We start from the raw sequence: 26,864 nt of genomic DNA on the forward strand, positions 1-26,864 counted from the left end.
TTTCTTCTCTATGACAAACTGTTTTCTGTTTCCTGCCATTACATTATGCCATTTTTCTTAATAACTAGTACAAAGATAAAGTTCATAATATAGTATTTCAGTATTTTTGCTTCAATAGACTTAAGAGATGCTGACAATCTGATTACAGCCAACCAAAAAGCAGCTACTATAACAGATCCATCAACCGGACAACATGAAAGACAAATTTTAAAACTAGAAAGTCTGCGTATAGACTGTGTTATGAACAGGAATGGAGAAAATTCAACCTTGAAACCCTTTCATATCTGGTAGGTAAATGGCTTTGCACTGTGAAGTCTAACAGGCTTCTTAAAGAAAAATTTGCATGTTTAAACGTGATAATGCAAGAGCTGTTGCTGTAGTAACATAGGGTAATTTAATTACAGAAAAAAATCATTCCAAGATCACGAAGTAATGAGGAACCTGTGACACAAATCCTAATCTGGCATATGACAGCTGCAGAATGAATTCAAAAGATTTTTACCAGACTAATTATCTGTTAATGGCCAAGCTCAGCGGGACACAACAAATTCCCAAGGTTTAGTTTCCAAGTCATGTGATTCAATCTTTAGCATGGCAGATGGCAGACAATGACTGCATACCACTCTTTTATTCCAAGACCTACACACACCGTTTCTGTAACCCAGCAATAAAATTATTGTAATCATACATCAACAAAGACACAACGTTACCACTAGTGACACCACTATTTCTGCTGTGATTGTTTCTCACACTGTGCAGCGTGTAATTTTCATTAAGTGCTGTCAGCTCTTGGTGTGCACAGACAAAAATTGAAAACCCAGCAGGATTTATCTGCTCTATAGATCCACAAAGACTCCAGCAAGTTGGATGTCACTTTTAACAGGATACACATGCTTGCTTTTAGCTAAAATACCAGAATTTTTTTTTTTTTTGGCAGTTGCCATGCTCTAATTTAAAAATGCTGATTTCAAATCAGGGTCTGATTTTGCATTCATTTTGATAAGTACTCTATTATTTTAACACCCCACTTCACCAACCTATTAGCTTGAGGGCAGTGGGTATTAGTAATTACATATCTAAACCATACATCATTGAAAAAGATTAAATTGACACCCAGTGGACCCCAGCCATTACATTCTCGGTAACGTTACACCAAATCCCCAAAGCCAGAAGTACGTATCCTTGCAGGGAGGAAAGAGATGTATGTTCTCTATTTTATCTGTAATATATTTTGGGTTATTGATCCCTAGAAAGTAAAATTAACAAACAGGGGCCAGTCCTCTGTCCCTGTCCCCCAACAAATTCTATAAACCTATGATCCAGACAACCAAGTTTTCCAGTGATAGACTGTGGCCATTTCATATGGCATGAGCTTTATTTTTTCAATATGCAACAAAGCTTAATAGCTTCTTCTGCATTAATGTTCACTGCCAGTTTAAGAAATTCTTCTGAGATGACTCACTAGATGTTCAAGGTTCTGTTTCTTTCTGAATACTTTTCCTGTATCACCTCAACCATCATAATTTTGTTGTTTTTAAATAAAATCCTTAATATTTTGCATTTTCTTTTTCTCGTCAAAATGGTATTTGGAGTGATCCCTGCATCTATGACAGGGTACAGTTAATTTCAGGTTAGTTTCAGATCACACTTCCTTCCATAAATAAATAGAGACTATTTCTATGTCCATGGATTGAGGCCAAAACTATCTCCTCTGCTGCAATACACTATTTCCTCCGTTCAACAGACAATAAATAAACATGGCTTACAGTTCCAAGTATACTGATTGAAAGTCTGAACAAAAATATGCCGTAGTGGTGTCCATAGATGAATTAATTTCCTGTCATAGAGACTTCCTCAAGATTAGGGCCACTTTAATTCTGTTTTCCTTAGACTTGCAAGATCTGTATCCCACACTGACCAGACACACATCTCTCCACAGTTGCTCTCTGAAGCAATGTTGGCCTCTAGTACAGCCTAACTCCCCCTAAACCATGTTTTATATTAAATAGTAGAAGAGGTTTATTAGCATTGGGATAAAACCATAAACCTGGCTGTATGGATTCTCTGTGGGATGCAGGTGTATATACATGCACATTTTAATGTTATCTGGCATTCATATTTTTGTTATTTTATCTCTAGCTCTACAGTTCTTCCACAGTTGTAAATAGCCTGTAGTTATGGAAAACACTCAAAACCAAACAAAAATCTTTCCAGAAACCTCACAGACCGTCAGACCCCACATAGCCATCAAAAAAATCACCTCTTCACTAACCTTAATTTTACAGTGACTATTTACCACTAAGTTCCACTGGATCTGATTAAGCCTATTATTTTTTTTTTCCTATGCACAACAAAAACATAGCAGTCATTTCCTTATTTGTTGTTGATAGGTTTTTTTGTTCATTCCCTTGAAAACTTCTTGATAATCCAGTTTAAGCAATCCCATTTCCTTCAATCTTTTTTTCACAGAACATGTTTTCTTAAACTCTGGGTTTTCCATAATAGAGCTGTCTCTTGTTGTTATCATTGCATTGAGTGAGACAGAGCAGAAGGTACATGAAAAACAAGATGAATGACCACACCTTCTGTATGGATGTTGGCTTTCCTTTCCTATGCGCAACCACTGACACCACTGAGACATCTTCATCTGTGATCCTTTAAAAAGAACTATTTGCCATATCCTGTCTGTACCGTTATAATAATAACCAGTGATAACTCACCCTACCTTATCCTAAGCTATTTCTGCAGTTTGTGATGATTATTCTAATTTCCTGTAGCCCAGGTTTCTGTAGCTCATCTATTTGGCACGTTCTTTGTATTTATAGCCTCCATTCCATCTTCCAGGTCATTTACAATGACTAGTATAGACATACACTCATTGAATCCTACTCAATACAAAATTACAGTTTGGCAGTGAATCATCAATAATCATTCAGAACAACAGTATTCCAACTGTGCATCCTGTAAGTCATGCATTTTTTCTAGACCACGTTTCCCTAGCTGACTGATCTGAAAAGGCAGTGTCAAAAAGCTTACTTCAGACAGAAGGAAGTAGTTGTTCCTATTTCCTTCCTCTTACCTCTCTCCCCAGCCAAGTCATCGTCTCATAACACTGTATTATTAAAACAGCAACAGCAAAATATCACCACCACCATGCCTCAAAATCCCACGTAATACACCGTTGAAGCATTTTGTGTCCCAAGCTCAACTCAAAACAGCAGGTGCCGTGAACGTTCAGACAGGTGCTATGTCAGAGCCCTTCTAGCCTATAACACACGTAAAGGTGACTGTACCAAATGGTGTGGAGCTTTTTAACTTCCAGATGACACACAGATTGCACTGCTACATATTTATTTGCAGAAGGGGAAAAGGATCCCACCAACCACCACCAAGTGATTCACAGTATTGCTTCTTCAATTTTTTTCCCCCCATAAGTCTCAGAGTGAAGTTTATTTAGGTCAGTCATAGGGACACTCATGTCATCCAAAGAACATCAGCTCTAGAAAAGTTAGACTCTTCCAGGACTCCTCTACAATCTTTTTCAGGGTTTTCCTATGGCTTTGAAATTAATCTTCAGCTCTTTCACATTGCTTTTGTCTCATGTTTTCATGTTAAATAGGCACAGCTCTGACAGGTGCTTGGGAGAGTCATGGAGTTCAAGACAGACCCCCTTGCTTTTTCTAAGGTTCCCCTCAGAGGTGTGAGATTCTTACAAAAAGATATCCCTTCTTTGGTGGGGGGAGAGGTGCAGGCCCATTAAAACGTCTGCTGCGTAAGGTGGTCATTTTTCCTCCCCACGAAAGGGTTTTCAGGTGCCAATTTTATACTCCTTGAAAACTCTTTGGTGCCTTTTGGTGAGGTGGGACTAAGTCAATTAGTATGTGTTGATTGGTCCTCGGCAAGGCTGGTTGTGTCATCAGAAGCAGGGACCCAGCAGTTTGCCACACTTTCAGGGTGGGGAGCTCAGTATGGCTTTTCGGGTGTGTTTCTCTTCTTAAATAAAGCAACACCAGGTGGTGAGGCCTCTGCCTCAACCCAGGTGTCTCTCAGCTGATTGAGAGACTGACACCTGATCCATCTCTCTTGCAAGATAAAGTTGTTCCTTGAACTGCTTCCTTTTGCAAACTCCCAGCCAGTTTGATATTTGCAATCCACAAGGTCTGCCAAGTCCATTATACAACATATGTCCATCCAGTCAATGAGAAACATCACTCTTAACAATATCTAGTATTAGCTACTTTTACTTTTAAAAAGCTTTACTTTTACTCCTCTGTACTGTAAGAATGTATCTTTTCTGATGTGATTTCCCAGGCCACTTAGTTCCTATTGGCTTGGAAGACCTCTCTCTGAGAAGTTTTATTCTCTCTTAAAGACAATGTAAAAGCTGCTTCTGGTTGTCTCTCTACCAATGTTTTACCGTTTCTCACACAATATTAGCTTGTGGATCCACATCAGCTGAAAAAAACACAGACAAACAAACAAAAAAAAATACCAAACCAACAATACATATGCCTCTTTCAAGTTGAAATTATGCTCTTACATTGCAGCACTATCCACTGCCGCGTCAAGAAGTCTCAGTGGTAATGGCCCTTCTCCCATTCTCTCCTATAATATTGCGTACACTCTGTTGACATTTAAAGTCTTAGAAACCAATACAAAGACTGCAGTGACTCCTGCCTCGTGCCCCCAACCCCAAGCAGACGACTCTAATTTCTGTAGTTTGCCATATAATAAGCAGATCAACGTGCTTTTTCTTGTGGATGTGAACCACGCGTTCTGAAAAGGCTTTCTATCCAACATATCTACTCTTTTAGTAGTTATATTGTAAATCATATCCATCGTGTCAAATCAACAAGTAGAATCCTGCAGTTTGCTCAGCAAATTTTAAATTGCTTTCTAAAAGTCGACTATCTCTTCTGATTCTCAGCCTTTAGGATGAATGCAAGGACTAATTATAGTTCAAAGTCTAGAAGCTAGGTGAGGAAAGTCTCTTTGCCCACAACTGCCAAACTTCTGTGGGATCTGCATTGCACAGAATCGCACCCTTTGCAGCTGCCACTGACATTCCTCTATAAAAGGCTTACAGCCTTTTTAGGAGCTGTGAGGAAAGGAAGGGATTAAGTGGTTTTTTTTCCCTTCATATTTGCAGGTTAATGCATTATTTTGGCTTAAAGTGCTGTTTGACATTTCAGCAGAACTAGCACTGCATAAAAGTTGGGGTTTTCTATGTTCTTGCAAAATTGACTGTAGCAGAAATTAAAACCTGTGTTATTTCCAACATCTTTGTGGAAGTATCTATACCAGGTTAAAGCCTGAAACTCAAGATAAAGACTTTTTGGTTTCAGTAGCTTTCAAGAACACATAATACCTGTTAACATGGAAATAATATCTATTACTGTTGTTCCTCAGCCCGCAATGAGATATTTTTTCAGTCATGTAACAATACAATTAAATGACAGTTTTAAAAAAATAAGAGTACACCTAACTCCTAGTGCCTGCCTCCTTGAAAAAAAAAGTGTACTGCTGGTGAATAAGAAACAGTTGAAAACCAAGTAGCTTTTCCACGTACATTAGGTAGGAGAGAATTGAACCAATGGTAAATATTGCTGAAACTACTCAGTTAACTGCAACAAAATTATAAAAAAAAAATAAAATAAAACAAGTATGTCTTCCCATACAAAACTGGATAACAGAGAAAACCAAATTAATCTATACTAAAACTTGACTCAGTACTAGTGAGGTCTCACTGAGATTAAGATTCTAGTAAAAACACTATGTTAATGGAGATTTTAAGACTGAACATGAGCCAGCAGTGTGTCCAGGTGGCCAAGAAGGCCAATGGCATCTTGGCTTGTATCAGAAAAGGTGTGCCCAGCAAGTCCAGGGGGGTTATTCTGCCTCTGTACTCAGCACTGGTGAGACTGCACCTTGAATACTGTGTTCAGTTCACAAGAAGGATGTTGAGGCTCTGGAGTGTGTCCAGAGAAAAGCAACAAAGCTGGTGAAGGGGCTGGAGAAGAAGTCTTACGAGGAACAGCTGAGAGAGCTGGGGTTGTTTAGCCTGGAGAAGAGGAGGCTGAGAGGTGACCTTATTGCTTTCTACAACTACCTGAAAGGAGGTTGTAGACAGGAAGGGTGCTGGTCTCTTCTCCCAAGTGACAGGGGACAGGACAAGGGGGAATGGCCTCAAGCTGTGTCAGGGGTGGGTCAGACTGGATATCAGGAAAAAATTTTCACCAAAAGAGTCATCAGGCACTGGAATGGACTGCCCAGGGAGGTGGTTGAGTCCCCATCCCTGGAGGTGTTTAAAAGACCGGTAGACGAGCTGCTCAGAGACATGGTTTAGTGGCAGATAAGGAATGGTTGGACTCAATGATCCAGGAGGTCTTTTCCAACCTAGTAATTCTGTGATTCTATGAATGACAGAAGCTCATGTGCCAAAATAACTGAAACAAGAATACGGGAAACATCGGTTGTACTAATAAACAATATCTCTCCTGGTCATTTCTTGTTTTGGTTTCCGCCCTCTATAGTAGGTATGTTAACAGCTCCAGTTGGTGTCCTTTGTATTTCCACTACAAAGCAAACACAAAATTCAATTCTACAGAACCTATCAACTCCACTAAGATTCTGCAAATCTGTCACTGGAAAATAAAAAATTACGAGATTAGGGTATGATGAGTCTGATGAATACTTCAAACTGTAATATCTGTTTTCTCCAGTTAGCCATTTATTTTTAATGAGCACTTTATGAAAAACTTCGTTAACAGAAAATTAGTGAGGTTTTGGTTTCAGCGACAGACAGCAACATACCTGTGGCCAATCAAAAAGACCTTTAAATAAGGCTTATCTGTGGTATGTTCTCACTATTTTGGGAACAGAGTACAGAAAAGGCGGCTCATCCACCTTTTCAATTCCGTTATGGATATTAATCCATGAAGCTGCAACACAATGTAAGCTTAACAAGTTACTACCTTCCTGAAGATTTAATTTTCTTTTGTGTGCCAAATAACACATGGTTCAGAGTTCTACATGTTTTTTTTTCTGAGTTTCTGAAATTCTCCCCCCCATAGTCTCTTAAACAATTAGTGCAGGTAATTTACCATTAAGTTGCTACCCTACACTTAGCAAACACTGAAGCTTAAAGCTTGCTTAGCAAGCTAGAAAGACTCCATCCTCTTCCAAGAAAATGAAGGGTTAACTTCCCAACTGGAGAAGTTTCAGTCTGACTGTCCTTGCTTCACAGTAGCATAGTGACAGATTCCAGCAAAGAATATAAAAGGAAAGTTGCAACCAAGTAAGCAATACACTTTGGCCAAGCAAATATATTAGGCAAATCTCAATGTCAGAAGCACAAAGACTGAAACAGAAGAAGCCCGCACTGCGAATTTAAAGCCTAGTTACTTCTACAGGAATACTTTTCCTCACATAGAAACCGTCACAAAAGGCTGAGGAGGTAAAAAGAGTTACTCAACAGCTTAGAAGTGAAAAGTCAGCCTTGCATCTATCTAGTTAAAAAAAAAAAATCCATACTCGTGGCTACAAAGCACTAATATGCTAAGATACAGCATCGATATTGAAACTGAAGATGAAAGGAAAACTTGTAAACCTTATAACATCTTACAATTGCCTATCTTCATATACAGGAACCAAGGGAAATATCAGACATGCAGGCTATTCTCTGTTACTACTACCATCAAGATGCTGCGACAACCAAGATTAATGAAGTCAGAAGAGTCAATAAAAACTATTTTGCAGTCATTCTGCTCAAAATTAAAAAAGTTTCCTTCCTGGGTCACTGGTTTAATGACATGCTAAATAGTTCCATTTGAAAACAAAATGACCTCAAAAGTTAACAGAAAAACCACATGTACAAATTTTATACATGCATGTTTTAAACACCTGAATTTCAGCATCAATTCTGTATTAAACAGAAAATACAACCTAACCCACAAAAAAAAAAAAAATTATTTCCTCAGAGATTAAAATATGAAGGAGCAGGGAAAAGGAAAAAACCAAAAGCCCGAGACACACAAGAGCTACATTTATAGGAACATAGCCATTTACGAAATGCCTGTTTTTTTTTTTAATGGTTGCCTTTCAAGCTGTGCCAATGCCACAACGAACATAAAAGATCTGCCTCCCTAGCAGATTTAGAAGAATAAGCAATTACTACATTAGAGAAAATAGGCTCAGAAATTTCCACCAACCAGTAATTGGCAGCAAAGCGACTCTTTACTTGCCAAACCCCACAAAGCACTTGGGCACCGATCTCTACATATACCAGCAACGAACGAAGAAAAACAAAAATCCTTATTGCCTAAAACTGGAGTCAGCCCGTCGATTGACAGAAAAAGAAACAAAACCCAAACCCCACAGAAGTCTCTATCCTCCTAGATAATCAGGAGTCATCTTTTATTTTCAGGCTACTTAAAGCCATAGCTCTTCTGGCTGGGGCATTGTACCCCATGACCACTTAAATCGTGATTGTACTATGACTGTGTAAGCAAAGACTCCTTCCCAAAGTCTATGGGAAAACAAAAGGTCTTTCTATCAAATGGAAGAGAGGTCTCCATATTTACATAGTACTACTGCTGCAACTATTTACACAGAGAGACAGTCGTAAGGAGATGCTATTTGCAGGCTGTTAGCAGTAAGACTATTCTGTGAGAACACCTACATCTACATCAGCAGTCCAAGCTTGATCATTGCCTTTACCACAGAAGGGCAGGAGGAAGTACTACAGCAATGAAAAATCTTACACTTATCTTGGAGCATTACCAATGATTGGTCATCCTCACTGTAGCTGAAGACAGCCATCATCCACCATGGATGACAGCAACATGCAAGCAACATACACGAGATTTAATGTTAATTAGTTTTATTGATCCCTGATGCACTACTGTATCTCCCACATCAATGCAGACCAGTGAGCTCCTACTGTATTTAACAATGCAATAGAAGATGTGACTCACAGCTATGAATTCTAGATTTTGCAGTTTCCATTCCTGACTCCATCTAGTCGCTTGATAAGATTAAAATCATCTTACCTGAGACAGTAACAGAAGACCTCATGGGCAGGAGAGCCCAACAACTATATAATAAATATCCTCAAAGCTATTTTATTATAACTTAAATTAAACATGACTAAATCACATTTTGTATGTTCCTAGGAAGAATTCTCTCTTAACAAATCTCATTAACAAATCTCATTAAAAATCAAACCTATTAGAAGAACTAAAGAGCACATTATAGTGCCACCAAATACTGAAAATAAAGAGTCTCAGTGATGAATTTGCCTCATCATATTTAATACCAAAGAGTGGAATTCTTTTCAAATCCTTGATCATCAAAAGTGTATCCATAGCGCACAGAACACAGAGACAGACCTCATATCAAGACAATCTAAGTGCGCTTGTTCTGCAATACATTTGTTAACAAGTTTCAACACAAAAAGGTGCAGTTTTGTCTACAGGATTACAACTATTACAAAAACTTTGATAACAGAAATTCCCAAATCTTTTTGAACACAATTGAAACTTTTGCCAGTAGTTCATGCAAACATATAGGTACGCAAGTGTGCAAAAATACCTGCTGAATGACCAAGGATCCTAGTATTTAGTCAACAACACACTAGTTTATGTACCCGACACTGAATGTTGTCTACTTTGCAGCCTGTGTTGCTCTGTATTACCGAGGTCACGATGCTGTTCACAGTATCAAATAAAAGTATCAAAGTCCTGTTCTACGAAATGAGAGTCATTAACCTAATGGATCAACATTTCTACCTGGCATAGCAGAACATTTTGTGGGTTACTCCTTTGTTTTTCCGAGTGAGAATAAAAGACCTACCGCATCATTAATCCTGGCAGCACATTTTTGCAGCAGTAGAACTAAAATCAAAAGCAAGTTGCAAAGATATGACACTCCCCACCTGCCACCCCCCCGGATTATTCATTTCAGACAAAATGGTTGACTTTATATCATGTCAGTTACTGCCTTCAGAAAGACATTTCAGTCCATTTGCTACTTGAATTGTAATCTGTGGAAGTGAAATGGAAGGATGCAGCAATATTTTTCGTGTACTGCTCAGCATTACGTAGTAGTCTAAAAACATTACTCTGCTTGTGAAAATGCATATGTATTTTAACAGGTTTGCTTTCAAATATTTTAAAAAAAATCACTTAAAACCCAGGCACTTTTTAGCAAAGCAGAGTTAGTATACAAAAAAGATATTTATTATTTTTTTTTACTTAGAATATAAAGTGTTCAAGTTTTTTGCATTATGTACATTTTTTCTGAGATTAATATTTTAATAAAAAATTTATAAGTTGCTGTTTATTAAACCGCCCTTATTCAGAAGCAGATTAAAGCATATGCAGTAAAAAGAACGCAAGTTACAAAAACAAAGGAAATTAGATTAACTTATAATTATTAGATGGTCACAGCAATTTATTCTCCTACCTGCTTTCCATCCAGTGTACAAAGTCTCTTGACTACACCCGAATCTAACTTAATGGCTTCTGTGATGTCAGTCAAGACCTGTTCGAAGGAGTGAGCAGTCTTCTTATTCAGCAGAATTCTCACAGCTTTCCGTGGTTTCACTCCACTCCTAATAACAGTCACTAATTTGGGTTTAATGAAATCTTTACTTTCCTTCACTTCACTCTTTGTGGATGTCAAAGATGTCAAGGATCGAGAGGACCCAGTCCTTATGTTCACACACCAGTTTGGATTGACATTCTTGGTGTAGTCGACTTTGCGATACGGTTCATTGGATGCACATACATAACTTTCACCTGAAAAGAAGATGACATTTTCATAATTCAAGGGGTTGTCCAGCTATTTTTCTGCTATTTTTTTTTTTTTTAAATTACAATTATTTCAGGAGGAGTGATTTTCTTGTATTTCAACCACAGAAACCACCATTTTAAATAGAAGACTAAATTACTGGAGCTTTCCACCAAAACACACAATACTCTCATAGAGGGGTTTCAGCAGGTTTCAAATGACTTCTGGTTAAGAAATAATAATTAAAAAACCCCCACAATAAATGGTAACAAGAGGGTTGATGATATTACCCATTTCTCTTGGATAATAAGTTCTGTCAGCGGAGTGATTTTGCAATTGCTTAAATTAATTGAGCTCACAGTAAATGACATTAAGATCATTCTCCTAAGCAAATATCCAGGTCCTTCCCTATATATTTCCTCAACCATCTACTTCAAGATGTGCACACACATACATATGTTTAATAATGAATTATTTTAAAAGAAGCAAGTTTTAAGAAGATAAAATTCAAGCATCTCGAGATCCTTTCCCTGAAGGACACAGTAAGTTATCAGGATTATTGCATTTCTACTGAGGATACACTGTTTAAATGTATTTACTTCAACTTTTTTTAGACCAACAAAAACCAGTTGAGGCCACAAATAAGACTTTGAGACTACAGGAACAGGAAAGGACATCTACACTTCCCCAATTTAATTCCCTTCCTAGTTCACAGTCTGCACTGCTGATATCTCCTGAAGTCATGAAAGGGAGGTCAGAGGACAAAACTGTAATCACAAGCTACTTTATACACCCTTTTACATCAAATTATTTAAAGTGTCATAAGCCATCTTGCAGACCTAAGGAATTTGCTACTATTCTCCATTCCTTGACATAACGCAAGGCTGGCGACTAAATGGCTTTTTTTTTTTTTTTTCCCCCCAGAAGAGGACAGTTTTCTCTTCAAACTGCTGTCAGTTGATTACCAGAACAGTTTTAATGTCTCACAGCAATATCCAAGATGCAAATCATGACAAAAAGATATTTTTAACTCCAGGTTATTTCTGTAACCCATATCCTCAGGGTCTCTCAAACAACATTCAAAGACTTTCTCAAACAGACAGAGAATTGCCAGAAGGATGAAATGGAAGCATTTTAAACTGATGGAACACAACATTCCTCCAGACAGGACAACTACCTATATCTTAAAAAGCTTAGCTTGTTTTAAGATTAAAGCAACATGCTGAAGGTCACTGGTTGAACAAACCAAACACACCTCCTATATACACAGCAAGAGGAGTAAAGAGTATCCCTACATCTACTGTACAGTATTGTAAAAGCTAAAAAATGTGCATCCATGTTTAGATACACACTAGAAAGTTTTTAAACAATGTTTTTACTTTCTGATCTCTATTTGGAGATTTGGAGAGCTGATTTAGCTTAGAAGCTGTGTAGCTTACTATAAAAGCAAGACAGTAAACTACTTTCGAGCCCCTGAAGAATTAGTGTGATCTGAGAGAGTTTGTTGTTTCTTTTCCCATACCAATTAAGACTGCTTTCTAATTTATCTTCTAGTTAGACATTCTTGAAAGTTTCCTTGTTGTATTTGAAAGAAAACAAACTGGAATTAAGTCAAGTTAGCAATAATTCTGTTCGGGGAAGTTTGGCAGCCAGTTCTGCCCCCACAAACATCACTGGCGCTGTACTCCACTAAAGTGAAAAGGAAAAACTGGGTGTGAGGTTTTATGAATGCCATTGCCTGTATTCTTCCTCTTTACTCATCCCCATCATTCCTCTTTATATTCACAGACCAAGTGGTGTACAAAACAGTAACCAACACAAACAAAAACAGACTTTTCCTCTTTCTTGCAAAATAAGCAAAGAAAAATGAGCTGCTTTCAACCCACAAACTCCTTGCATGGGATTTCCACACAGCTGCATGCACACTAGCACTAACGTACAGGTAGGGGAAAAAATACCCCTCATAGCTTAGGAAGAACTGTGGTGGCCTAGAATCTTAGGTTGCCCCAGAATTACATGCTAAGCTGCAACAAGTCTAAGCAATCTAATTTAATCAGACTTGCTTTGAGCAAAGCACTGGATGAGATGACCTCAGGAGGTCTCTTCCAAACTAAATTATCCTATGATTCTAAATAGGTGGATGGTTCTCTTTCTACAGCTATTTTCAAAGACTTTTCACTCCTGTACCCTGTTACTGCAGAACAACATGAAATATTAAAGCTTTGTTACAGCAGCTCAGCTGCAACAGAAAGCAAAGGCTTCTCCCTCTACATCCTCTAATATTAGATTCAAAGGGCTGTGCTTATCTCCTGAACAATTTCTAATAAGCCATGAAGCTATCTCTTTATCCAGTGCTGCCAATTAAGAGGCATCTCAAAGAAGCTGGTAGTTTTAATTCATACCAATAGCCTTACTAACATTATAACTCCCCATCATTGTGTTCTCCCCTCTACAACTAGTTTATCGTGCAATGTAGAACCCTGGTATGGCTTAACCTCTGCCTACAACTAAGCAATACACAGCAGTGAGATGGGAAGAGAAAATCAGAAGTGAGAAAACTTGTGGAATGGGATAAAAACAGTTTAATAAGTAAAGCAAACACCACACACGTAAGCAAAGCGAAAACAAAGAATTCATTCACTATTTCTCATTGACAGGCACGTGTTCAGCCATCTCCAGGAAAGTAGGGCTCCATCCTGCGTAATGGTTACCTGGGAAGACAAATGCCCACCAACCTCTCTTCCTTCTTCCCCAGCTTTATATGTTGAGATTGACATTATAAAGCATGGAATGTCCCTTTGGTCAGTTGGGGTCAGCGGTCCCGGCTGTGTCCCCTCTCAGCATCTTGTGCACCCCCACCCTGCTCGCTGGTGGGGTGGGGAGTGCAAAAGACCTGGACTCTGAAAGCTCTGCTAGGTAGAAACAAAATTTCCCTTTAATATCAACACTGTTTCAAGCACAAACCCATAGCATTGCCCCATGCTACATACTGTGAAGAAAATTAACTCTATCCCAGCCAAAAATCAGCACAACTCCCTAGGACAACTTTTTCCACTATCACATGCTAAGTTTTTTATGGATCCACCTAGCAAGTGACTTCATCTTTTGTGCATGCATGCTTGTTAATAATGCTAAATATTATTTCCTCCTACAAAAAAAATGAACAGAAGGTAATTTTGTCATTATTCTAGGTGCGTAATATCAAGCATTCAGCTTTGGAAAGTCCCTGACCACTTGCTTTAAGTTTATTGATCTGCATAAGACTTTGGTAATATTTATTCATCATCTGATTATAATTTTTATGTAAATAACCTGACAACCTCTATGCATGAGAATACCTTTCTAAACACATCGAGTGCTCCTAGCATCTCAAAGATTTTACATAAGCTTCAGTACATGAAGTCATCTACCACTTCAGAGTAACCTCTTCACACTTTAGCAGTCTGTCCAGCTGTGTGCAAAAGAGTTAAATAAATTCTATCCTAGCAATCAGCACTACAATGTACTTCAAAACTCACCATTAATGAACATGTTCAGAATTATCCTTTCAAAATAAAAAAGAAACTTTTAAGAAAAAAAGTATCTAGCAAAACTAATTGCAAAATTTCCTATAACTGGCACACACAACAACGACTAATTACTTGAGAACTGTAGTATATTACAGATTGTTTAGCATGTGTTTTAAATTCCATGTCTGCTTCCTTATATCAGTCATATAAGCTAAACTTAGGAAGACAGGTTTCAACTGAAGAACAGATCTTACTGCTACACCTGTGAGGCAGGCACATACGGCAGGATTAGAGGAAGGACTGTAAGCGAGAAAACACATGCACTGAGTGACTTCCTTGGTTCGTGACTTAAAAGATAACGGATGAAGTTTTTACTCTATTACAATTACTACTTAAACTACTAATAACTTCACTCACAGTTCCTAAGTTCTATTCAGAAACTTGCAAAACAATAAAAAAATGCTAAAAACAGAACATAATTGGGAAACTAATTGCCACTTTCTGTATAAACAATGATTTACTAGGAATGAGTTAAACAGGGATTTGTTTGGTTTAAGAGGGATATACAACTGATTTTTCAACAGAAGAAAATATTTAAGGAAGAAAAAAACTATAAAGTTCATTAGAGTTCACAGAATGGTGCATTCAAAAAGCATGCCTAGGAAAACACCACCTTGTGATGAACAGGCATTAATTTTTGAAGACTATGTATGCTATTGTTTAACTGGTATTTTAGCCATCCTCTGAAGTAGCAAATGCATTTATATATGTCTCTCTGGAAGAAACACCAAGTCATTTGTAAAAGTATCTCTCTCTTGTATATTTTGTAGGTAAAAACCTGTAATGTTATATAAGTTTGCTCACAGTTTTAATATATTGCCGGATTTTAAATCTGCTTGGGATCAATTAATGTATAAATATGCACTTCTGATAATCTGCCAGAAAATTAGTATCTGTAAAATGTAACACACAGCACTTCATTTGGGTTTAGACGAATCAAGTTGATTTCAAACACTGTATAAGTAGCAGATAACTAAAATCACAACATAATGAAGTTTGTCTGTTTCACTAACTCCCTTGACTGAGACTTTTCCTGTGTCAAATCTAAACACATACCATATCAATTCCTAAGAAAATATTTTCTGAGACTTCAGTGGCATTTTGATCAGGCTATAGCTTCTTTTTGTCATTTGTATGTCTATCAGCCCTAGAAAGTTGACACAACTCCCTAACTATGTATAAACAGTACTATGGATGTTTACATTTCTGACTTCCATATATGCAATTTCACAGTTTAAAGACCCACTTTCTACTAATAGTCTTGAAAGATTTTAAAGCTAATGTATACTAGCCTTAACTAGCACATCGTCAGAGCAGCTACATTACTGGAAATAAATACCATGTCTTTAGCTTACAACATTAGCACTAACATGAATCAGCTCCTGAGTTTTTAGACCAGATCATGAAGTTAGTCACTAACAGTACATTGAGATTTGCAGGTAAAGAAGTAAAACACAATCTAATGAAGCAGGAAAAGCTACTAAGCAGTACTTTCTTCTTTTTATTTATTTTTTTTTTTATTTTTTATTTGCTGCAGAGAAAGGAAGAATTGTAGACGTAGGTTACAGCTGGAACTTTGTACTCAGCCAAACTATTCTGCAGCAGAAAGCTTAACCAGGCTGCAGAACAGTTTTGGCAGAAGTCTGAAACTCCCTTGTAAATTTGCATTATAACTTCAACACAGCATATGTGCCATCCATCCAATGGTACTAGAGTACCCAGAGCAATCTAAAAGTGTCAATTCTTCCATGAAGAAATCCTGCTACCACCAAAAATTCTTCAGTGAGGCATATGCTCACTTAGAAGAGTAACACCTGCTGATATTTTGGGTCACAATATAATCAACAAATGGAGTGTTTTCTTCTGATTCTGTATGTCTTATTAACATTAGAAAAACAACTGCAAGACATGAAACTGCCTATTAACAAGGAAATATTACCTACAACTAAATAATTTACCCACACTGCATTAATAACCAGATGCAGTACCCATGAAGCAAAACCTACAGTGTGTATACAGTTTAAGCACACTGCAGAACGATTCCAGCTTGAGAAGTAACAGTCTAAACATGACATCATTCCCTCACAACAGTAAAATACAGATGATGAAGACGGAGAATAGATAAAAGAGAACACAAGACCGCATTGGGCAATCTGACTGAGACATAGCCATAGATCATCAGTTGTCTTAATACTGTATTTCTTACTTAATAAATCATCTACAAAGGTTCTTTTTTGCCATCTGCTTCTTCAAAACCGTTACTCACAGGATATGCACCTAGCATACCTTTCAAGCTATAAAGAGGATAAAGAGAGTGGGGTGTATGTGAACTCTCCAAAATTCAGCAATGCAATTCTAGGTACTCAAAGGAAAAGGACGCTTTTTGTCCTTTCGTATCAGAAGTACACATCACTTGCAACTATATGCATTTTTGAGGAAACAGCTGCCTGACAACTTGAGGGTTCTTCACAGCACAAGTGTTGTGAGTTGAAGCCCACTGCTAGGCATTTAACAAACAGCCTAGAAATATTAGACTTTTTTCCCTTATAAACAGAGACTACTAAAGAAAGACTTGTAGATATTTCATTTTCCTTAGCATTAGGTTAGAAAGCAAACTGTGGATACACCACACAGTGGGTCATGTAAGGAAGAAATTAAGTGTATAACATTCAAAAATCATGAGTCAGGATATTTGAAATGAAAGTTTCTGAACAAGATTTCCTGGCTTGCTTTTTGCAAGACATTAACAAGCACTAACTACTATGTCCTGAGAATCACATAAAGCATAATGCTTTCAAATGACACACTGCATAACAGAGAATGGTATAGCTTACACAGGTTAAAACATCCTTATGAAAAGAAAATTGTTAGTCTCCATGTTTTTTTAATTGTGTGTTCCCCTGTGAAACACATAGGACAGGGCAGATTTCTAGGTACATTTCATCTATCCATCTCACATTCCTCAACTTCTTTTGGTGGAACTCCTTAGTTTCAATGGTGCCAAAAGCTGCTTATTCAGTATAGCACAGTAGTTATTACAGCTACTAGCCTCGCTTTAGGAATCACAAGAGAGTACCCCTTTTGTGTTCTGTAACACAAAGCCCAGCAGATTTCCAGAACAGTATACTTACAACAAGTATAAAAGGGCTGATCAAAACCCAAAACAACCTAATCCTTCATAAAAAGGGTTATTTAGATCTCTTTCCTTCCTTTCTTTCACAGAACTTCCTTCCTCATCAGTTTCTTACAATTCCTTCACTTTCACATCACCTCTAATAGCCCTGTATAAGTCACGATCTTTCCTCATCTACAGCATTTAAGTTCCCTGTGCAGTTTTTAAAACCTGAGATGACAATGAGGATTTTAGCAGATGACTAATTGCTCCTAGTTGTCTTTTGGCTTTATTTAATCAGGAGGTTCATATGAGAACTTCCTACATGTTTTTACAGAATCACAGAACAGTTGAGGTTGGAAAGGACCTCTGGAAATCATTTGGTTCAGAGCTTTCACAAGACAGTCAAGGCCACCTGGTATCAAACCTGCCTAATATCATGTGCCTCCTCCACAGTAAGTAGTTAACCCTTTACAGGAAAATTACCTTTCTCCCATGCCTGAAACTAGAAGATGCACAGTGGCGGAACTATTTTATTCTGCTTGGATGGGAACCTAACTAATAATTACATCCATATTTCACATCAACGTCCCACTACTCCAGGACTCTAACTTCAGCATCTAATTTTGATGGTTTTTATCCTTTTTTACCCTTCTTTGTTAAAGCTGCTACATTTGCCTCCTTTTAAAGCATTTTGGCTTTAGCACAGGAAGGTAATCATACCTTTCAGAACAAGCAAAAGTACAAACTGCCTACTTGGCGTTGCCATCTGCTTGCCCTGACAGGAGAAAAGATATTCTTCACCTAATATAACAGTGTGCATCCACTGGGATCACAGGCACTTAAGAAGGATTAAATGCAATATGCAGTAACAATAACAATGATCTAAGGCAGAAAATACCTTGATTGTTCAACACCTCACCTGAAAAAAAACATTCTTTTATTCTGTATTAGTGTGGCAGAGCCCATTTCTTTAAAGCAGGCATTGCTCTGTGCTATGCATCCTAGCCATACACAAGGACTGCCCTGCTCAGAACCTTCCCACCGCCTGCCTGAAGACTTCCCTTTAGGTGCCTATTGACCATCTGCACAACCATGCAGGCAGAACTACTGACATTTTATAAAGGACTGTATTAATTGAGCATTGTAGTTGAAAGAACAAAGATTCTCAGCAATGTTTCCTACCTAGGGAAATAGAAAAATTCCCCATTGCATACAAAATCAAGGTAACTTTTCTTGCCAGGAACAGAGTAGACACTTGGTTTCCTGTCCCAAAAATCCAACATCTCCCAACTTTGCAGCACACCTTAACAATCAGGGTTCTCCATGTCTTTCACTACCAAGATAATGTAAGCACAAGATAGCGAGAGAGAGCATGACTGACATCAACATAAAACACAAACCTCAGTACTAAAGAACTGCAGTTCTTACTATTACCATAGTGCCGTGCTTTATGAAGCCTATGTTTCTAAAGAAAACTGAAGGACTTAGACAAACACTTGATGAAGTTAACTTTGGTAGAGAATAAAAATGAAACTATTACTCCAGCATTGTTATTGAAGGGAAAATATAAAGTTACAAATGGCATCTCCTGTTCAAAAGTAAAAAGTAGCATAAAGTCTGACAGCAAAGTTGAAAAAAAAGAAAACCATAAACAAGTCCTAATATTCCCAACCCTCATCTCTGGATCTGTCTGCTCAGACAAGATCAGGAGCAGACAATGAAATTTGTCACTCTTCCCATTCTAAGAAAGCAATGAAAGCTGTCAAACTCATGAGCCATAATGTTCCCTTAATCCACAGGGGCTGGGAATATAAATTATATTTGCCTAAGGCTTGTCCAACAGAGCATGCTTTTTTGGCTGTCATATCCAGTTAAGAAAAGCAATATTGTTAAAATGGAGCTTTTCCATTTTTGACTAATAAACATAATCTAGTCACATTTTTAACTGACTCAATCTGTAACAGTAATATTTGAAATCTACAGCATGCCTGCACATCAGCTATTTTCCTCTTAAAATGGCAAAACAGATTGCCAAATACAGCCAAACCCCAAATAGCATTCATCAGTGACTCAATTCAGCTAGTTTGGATTATTATGATACAGAATTTGATATAGTAACCTGGTAAATGGCAAATAAGCCCTAAAGAGCTTGCCTGCACCCTGGGCACAACAATGTCCAAGAGCTACACACCCAGGCTTCAGCTGAGTGAGGTTTAGTGCAGATCTTGCTGGCTTGGCAAGGGTGGCTGAACACTCACTTTCTGCTCACTTCATAAAGATGCCACTATTGAACCTGAACTGCCGCAATTTCATGTACCAGTTCAACAGTGCTGACGATGTGCAGACTAGTCAATTCAGTATTGCATCAAGCAGTCATGTTTGGTGTGGTGTTCAGCCTGCAGCTAGCATGCACAACAGTACTTGCAATTTTATTTTTCTCTCTAAAAAATAAAAAGCAATTAACAAAACATAATTCAAAACTACTTCTGGTGCTATTGCAGTTCAAGCTTTAGACTATCACTGATGTTCAAGCATATATTGTAGAGCAGAAATTCAAGCTTGCTCTGCTGGAACTACAAGAAAATAAAAGAAAAATAAAAAAAGAGCAGATCCATTTCCAGAAGAAAACAGCTGACAATCAGCTCATATATGATAGATTCACTGTTTGTTTGCTTTCTTCCTTTCCCTGTATGGTGATTAGACTTATACTGGTGAAGTTTTTGGCATGCTAACTGGACAACATACTAATCCAATTATGACGCTACAGGATTTTCTTAAGATTCCTGAGAGTAGTAATGGTCATAGATAGATGACTAAGTAATTGGGACTCATTTGCCCCCATTTTATTTCACTGAGGAATCATTTAAGTGACATTTCAATTGTGAAACTTTTTTTGCTTTATTCTTCCAATGAAGAGCAAAGACAAAGGTCACTCTGTCAATGAGTCTTTGAAGAGACACAAAGTAAGTTTTTGCTTTCCATTATTAAGTGGAGTATACACTGCATTTATACTGTTGTCGAGCATGTCATTTTGTCTTAAAGCCATAAAAGCTCAAGATTATTCCTTCTCCAGCATTTCAAAAGTCACCCCAAGTTAACATTAGTTTACCCAATTTTTGCTTCAACTCCTTTCCCGACCATTCCCACTCCATCATCTCATTTTTCTTTTAGCTATCTCTAAACTAATCACCAAATCATGGAGAACTTTTTGGTTGATTTCACATTTATTTTATTACCAGCGTCAGCATTCCACTCTGCAATCATTTCACATTTCCTCTGTTTTGACTGCAAACAGCCTTATGGAAGAGCACACTACGGGGAAAGTCCTCAGGCACTATGTTACTATTATAAAACACAATTTAAATCTTTTTTTTGAGTGAGACCTCCTTTATGTAGCAACAGCTGCAGCCTCCTCATTCCTCTTGCATGTACTAGAGTGGCTGGTCTCTAACTCCCAGTGCCTTTACTGATGTATTATATAAAGGTCCTCAGACACCCTTTCTCATCAAATTCTCCAGGTGTAATTCAGTATTGCTTTGAAAAAGAAATTTTTCAAATATAAGCTTAAAGGATACACAGTTGAAAGCCTAAAAAGGAAGAGGCATTAGAAAACCTACAAATTGTACTTCTTCATTAATGCAATCAGCTAGACCTGACATAGGGTTACCGGGTTGAAGATTGCAGCGGTTGAGATATTAGATGCCTGAGGAGGAGTGCAAATTCATTATGAACCCCATAGTGTGTACAATATAACGAATATATTTGAGAGGCTGATTCATGTAATGCTGAGTTTAATCTGTATTTTAGACACGATGAGAGAACACAGGGAAGTCTGCTCCTTGTTCTGGCAAATATCATTCCCTACAAAGAGGTATATGTTTCATCCATAAAAAAGTACTTCTAGCCCCATTTTGAAAAGAAGTCAGGTGCTACTCTGCTCAGATTTGCAAGGTCTACATAACCTTAGCAGCTAAGTCCTATTTCAAAAGCTACTTAAGGACAATTCTGAAAAGCACTGGATCCTATAAAATGCTTTTGGAAGTCAGACAAGGTAGGTAATTCCCTCTACAAATACGGACCTTGATCAGGTTTTAAAATGGGACTTTACTTTGTTTTAATATGTGGTAGGGTATAAATATCCTTGTGAAAACACAGTGACTTCCTCTTGGAAAACATAAGCTTTTGTGAGGCATCAATGACACTGTAATAACTGTTAGAGAGTTAAACATTTCCCTCTCTTACAAACAGCAGTGACTACAGGGTAGCCAAGATTTTAGTATGGTTCTTGTAGAAACACTAGAGTCAACCCACACACAGGCAGACGGCACTCATCGGAGCAATGGGAGAAGTGGATGGTCCACACTGGGAAAGTGTGGCACATGGCGCATCACAGCAGTAGGCAACCCTGTACCACTCACCCTCAGGGGCTTCACGGCTGCTGGTTTTCATCAAGGTGACCCCTCTCAGCATTGACCAAGGTGGCGATGAGCGAGAGGAGAGAGCCCGCAGCCCGCCACCAAGCCCCACGCCACCTCCTACCAAACCTCGACATCCCAGGGCAGAGCTGCCCACAGCCTAACCCTGCCTCTGGACCCCTGGGGCCCGCTCACCTTCCAGCAGCTCGTCCAGGCTGGTGAGCTTCTTGCTGCCATCGATGGTGTAGATGGTGCGGACCCCCTGGGGCAAGTTCACGTTGTCCGAGAGGGACCGGGTGAGCTCGACCAGGAGAGCGTCGAAGGAGCGAAAGCGGTCGGGGGAGATGGCGTAGACCAAGCCCTTGAAGTACCTGTCCCCGTTGCGGTAGAAGCGGGCTTTGCGGGCTTTCTTCTCGGAGCTGAGCGCCTGCAGGGTGCGGGTGCGGTAGAGGCTGCAGTGGGCGCTGTGCGCGGGGCTGGGGATCAGCCCGTTGCCCCGCGGCCCCGCGGCCGAGCCGCTGCCCCCTCGCCGCGGCCCCGAGCGGTGCTGCCGCTTGTCCCGCTCCTCGAAGTGCTCCAGCTCGATGCTCCGGTTGCTCGCCATGAGAAAACGCCTTCCTTCTTGCCTTCCTTCCTTCCCTCCGAATCGCTCACCCTGCCCTCCCCCAACCCCGCAAAGCGCTCCGTTCGCCCTAATTCAGCATCGCGCCTGCCGGGTAACGACCGGCTCCGAGAGCCGCGGCTCCGCCGGCGCCCGCTGCTGCTCGCCCCGAGCACAAAAGCATCCCTCGTGCCTTAATTCGGCGGCTGCCGCGGAGCGAGACCCCGCGCCGAGCCCATAAGGGCTCGCACAATGCGCAGCGTGCGGTGTTCCCCCGCCTCTCCGCAGCCTCCTCTTCTCCGCCGGCCCCGCCGCGGGGGAGCGGTCAGCGCGGGGAGAGGCGCAGCATCCCGGCTCCGCGGTGGGTGGGTGGGTGAGAACAGGCGCTCACTGCTCCGAAAGGAAAGGAAACAGCCGCAGCGGATCCGGGCGCCGGCGGGGAAAGCGGCGGGCGGGGCCGTTGCGAGGGGCGGAGGCGGCGGCGCCATAGCGGCTGGAGCGGGGCGGGGTGGGATGCAGTGGGGTGCGATGGGATGCGGTAGGGTGGTATGTGGTGGGATGCGATGGGGTGGGATGGGATGCAATGGAATGGGATGCAATGCGATGCGAAGGGGTGAGATGCGATGAGATGTGATGGGATGCAAAGGGGTGCGATGCAGTGCGATGGGATGTGTTGGGATGAGATATAATGGGGTGGGATAAGCTGGGATGGGATGGAATGGGATGTGGTGGGATGCGGGGAGATGCAGTATGATGGGATGGGATGGGATGGGTTGTGATGCAATGAGATGGGATGCAATGCGAAGGAGTGGGATGCAATGGTATGGGTTGAGCTGAGCTCAGCTGGGATAGGATGAACTGAGCTGGGGTGGGATGGGATGCATTGGGGTGAGATGCAATGGGGTGTGATGGGATGGCATGCAATGGGATGGGGTGGGATGCAAAGCGATGCGATGAGATGGGATGGGATGAGCTGAGCTGGGATGCAATGCGATGGGCTGGGATGGGATGCAGTGGGATGGGATGCGATACAATGGGATGGGATGCGATGCAATGTGGTGCAATGGAGTGAGATGCAATGGGATGTGATGCAATGCAATGGGGTGGGATGTGAAGGGGTGGGAAGAGCTGAGCTGACCTGGAATAGGATGAACTGAGCTGGGATGGGATGCGATGCAATGAGTTGAGGCCAGCGCCTCAGCAGGGCTCGGGTGATGAAGCGAGAAAAGGAAGAGGTTGTTCTAGCGAAGGAGAATGATTTTGGGGGAGCAGCTTTTCCACAGTGGGTGGCTCCAACAGGACTGGTCCGTCATACCCCTGCTCCCCAGCTACCTGCTTGCCCTCTTCTTATCTTACTTTGACTCGGTTACTTGGTTACAGTGCTAGAAATGCTCTGAAAGCTGTATCGCCTTCTCCCTGACATGCACTCCCCAGGACAGATGACTATGCGCCCCTGTTTCCCCTTTATCGTTTGGGAATGCCACTGAGCTTCCCACGCTCTGGAGGAATCAATCAAGCCCATCTCCCATTCATAATATCATAGAATCACCAGGTTGGAAAAGACCTCCTAGATCATCAAGTCCAACCATTACTATCTCCCACTAAACTATGTCCCTGAGCACCTTGTCTAGCCATATTTTAAATACCTCCAGGGATGGTGACTCAACCACCTCCCTGGGCAACCTCTGCCAGTGCCCAAGGACACTACTGTGAAAGTTTTTTTCCTGATATCCAGTCTGAACTTCTCTTGGCGCAGCTTGAGGCCATTCCCCCTTGTCTGTCCCCTGTTGCTTGGGAGAAGAGGCCAGCACTCTCCTCTATACAACCTCCTTTCAGGCAGTTGTACAGAGCATTACGGTCTCCCCTCAGCCTCCTCTTCTGAAGGCTAATTCCCTAACCTCCTGAACGTGCTTCCCCAGGTAGCTTCACAAGTCAAGTTCACTTTTGGTAGAAATGGAAATGGCTGGCATACATGGAAATGGAGCAATTTCATCTTTTTTTTTTTTTCCCAACTTATTTTTGACTGTTACGGAATATATTTTATTTTATTCACATAATGAGTATATAAAAACATGTGAAAGGCATTTGCAGTTAGGTACAGGTTTTTCACTTTCTTTTTATTTTTTCCCCAGGTCTCTTGCCTTGAGAGATTTCGGTTGTGTTACATCATTCCAGGTGGTCACACTTTCTGCTCTTTTGTCCTGGGCCCATAAGAACCTTCGCCCATCCTTCTGCACATTGCTTACTCAGTTGGTGTCAGGAGTTGGTACTCAGGTTGATCCTCTGCATTGCAAGTGCGACTGCTGCAGGGAGAACTTCTCTGTATGAAAATTAAACTAGTAACTGAAAGATGCATACAGGAGAGGATAGGTTTATGAAAGTCCTTTTCATGCTTAGGACAGAATACTGTTTAGTAAAGACTTTCTACCAAGGTTAGAAGCTGTGCTTTCTGTTCTGTTTGTACTTGGTGGGAAAAGGAAGAGATCTGGCTAAGAAAATTTATCTATGTTTGGGTTTGTGTTTCAGTGGGTTTTTAAAATATTTTGCCATACTTTCTATGAATTTATTACTTTTATTTTTTTTTTATATTTTGAAATACCAATAAAGTCAAGCACTACCTCACCATTATCACTGGGTTTATTACAAAGTAGGTTAAATGTCAATACACCAAAAAACGACACCTGGAAAAATGTAAAACACTTGTGAATTTTACGCTTGAAATGTGAACTTCTGTGATACTTGGAAGCCTCCACAAGCAAAATAAAGTGATAAATCATGGAGCTGGATTATCTCTGGAGGCAAAATCAACAGAAGGAACTGAATGAAGGGGGGAATTCTATTACAGTTGGAGCATAGTAGGAATACACTTGACTAAGATCAGACATTCAGGTCTTGCCTAAGAACCAGGACCTAGAAGCCACAAAACAAGTGAGAAACAACTTCTAGTCTGGTTTTGAGGTATAATTTCTAGTCCTGTTTACAGGCAAAGTTAGTCAGGTAAAGTTTAACCTCACGTGGGTAACTTTGCTGCAGAAGCAGACCACAAAAGCTCAGGGAAGTTCAGTTTCCCCTCTTATAGGTACCTTCTACCTCCTCCCAGCTGTTAACTATTTCCTGCTATCCACAGTACTGTGCTTGGTTAGGTATACAGCCTAACACGTAAAATAGATATATGAATTTAGTATATTAACTGTGTCTATGACTGAATTTAGATCTGGAGAATTCAGTCTCAGGGTAGACGTTTTATTGGTTTAAAATTGTTTTGCTGGGTGATAGGATATGCAATACGCAGGGCTTACTCTGTCTTCTGAACTCTCTAGCTAAAGATGGGATGGGGCAAATGGAATTTGGTACAGCCTCCTACAGTAAAGCAAAACTAGAAGAGAATTCTCACACCTTTGACCAGGAAAATTCTCTCTTCTCAAAGGGAATCTCCACTACAGAAAGTTTTTGAAGTCTATACAACCACAGTGTTTTATGGAGCACATAAACATGAAAGTGGCTCCTGACCTATAAAACGAAACTACTTCTATATTAAGAAGCTATTTACAGAGACACTGCGATTAGACCTCTGTGTGTAACTGCCAAGGAAATTCCTGGTGACACCTCAAACATGTTCCTACAACTTGTGTTCTTCCTTCTTAGTTCTCTTCAGATGATGTTTCTATATTTAACAAGCTCTGTAAGCCTCCATTGTGAATGGTTCACAGTGCCTCTATTTGTATGCATGCTTTGCCTTTTCCTTGCCACCTTATATCTTTTAGAGAATTATCTGTAGTCAGAGCTGTTTTTCAAAGACTTTAAAAGATGAGGAGTAGAACCCCCAAAGCACTCCCACATGCAGCTGAACTACATTTGCTGTTATACAGGAGAAAATTAGTGTTGTTAAAATGCAGTTCTATATGAAACTGAACTATGCAATCCCACTGTCTTGCTCTTAAAAAGTACGGCTGATAAATTAGCTGTTCAGTTCACAGCAAGCAATGTTACATGTATAAATGACACTTTGCTTATTAACCTACAGCTCCTGACACCACAAAAATATTGTCATTCATTCTTGGGATATTCCTATTCTAAAATATACATTTCCTATTTGAAAAGAAAAGCGCTTCCAGTTTTCATGCCCACCTAATTAATCAGTTCTCCCTCCTATGTTTGCTTTGTTTTTTAATTCTGATTTATTGTGGTAGGCATAACAAATTCTCGGTTTTAATCTCTTCCAGCCTCTAGGATGCCTCTAAGAAAGGCAAACTAAAAGGAAACTAAGAAAACTTTACCATCAGACACAATGTCTCTTCTTCTGTTACCTGAACTCCTTACCTTCTTAATGGGAATTGGTGGCATTCAAATAATTTAGCACATTTAATGGGTTG

General features: G+C 39.9%; 1 protein-coding gene across 4 annotated transcripts in view; it reads right to left on the reverse strand.

Moving 5' to 3' along the window:
- Positions 1-22,940, reverse strand: part of DCLK2 (doublecortin like kinase 2) — an 83,543-nt gene extending 60,603 nt beyond the window's left edge. For all 4 annotated transcript variants that reach the window (XR_008449660.1, XR_008449659.1, XM_009568622.2 and 1 more), the window contains exons 1-2: positions 22,086-22,940; positions 10,465-10,799 (exon numbers count right to left, since the gene is read on the reverse strand). Coding sequence is in view for 2 of the 4 variants with exons in the window: in XM_009568622.2 (XP_009566917.1) it covers positions 10,465-10,799; positions 22,086-22,494 (744 nt within the window). In the remaining 2 variants the exon portion in view is untranslated. The remainder of the gene's footprint in view (positions 1-10,464; positions 10,800-22,085) is intronic.
- Positions 22,941-26,864: the final 3,924 nt, after the last annotated feature.

Source organism: Cuculus canorus, chromosome 4 (assembly GCF_017976375.1).
Source record: "Cuculus canorus isolate bCucCan1 chromosome 4, bCucCan1.pri, whole genome shotgun sequence".
In the NCBI taxonomy this organism is placed as follows: Eukaryota; Metazoa; Chordata; class Aves; order Cuculiformes; family Cuculidae; genus Cuculus; species Cuculus canorus.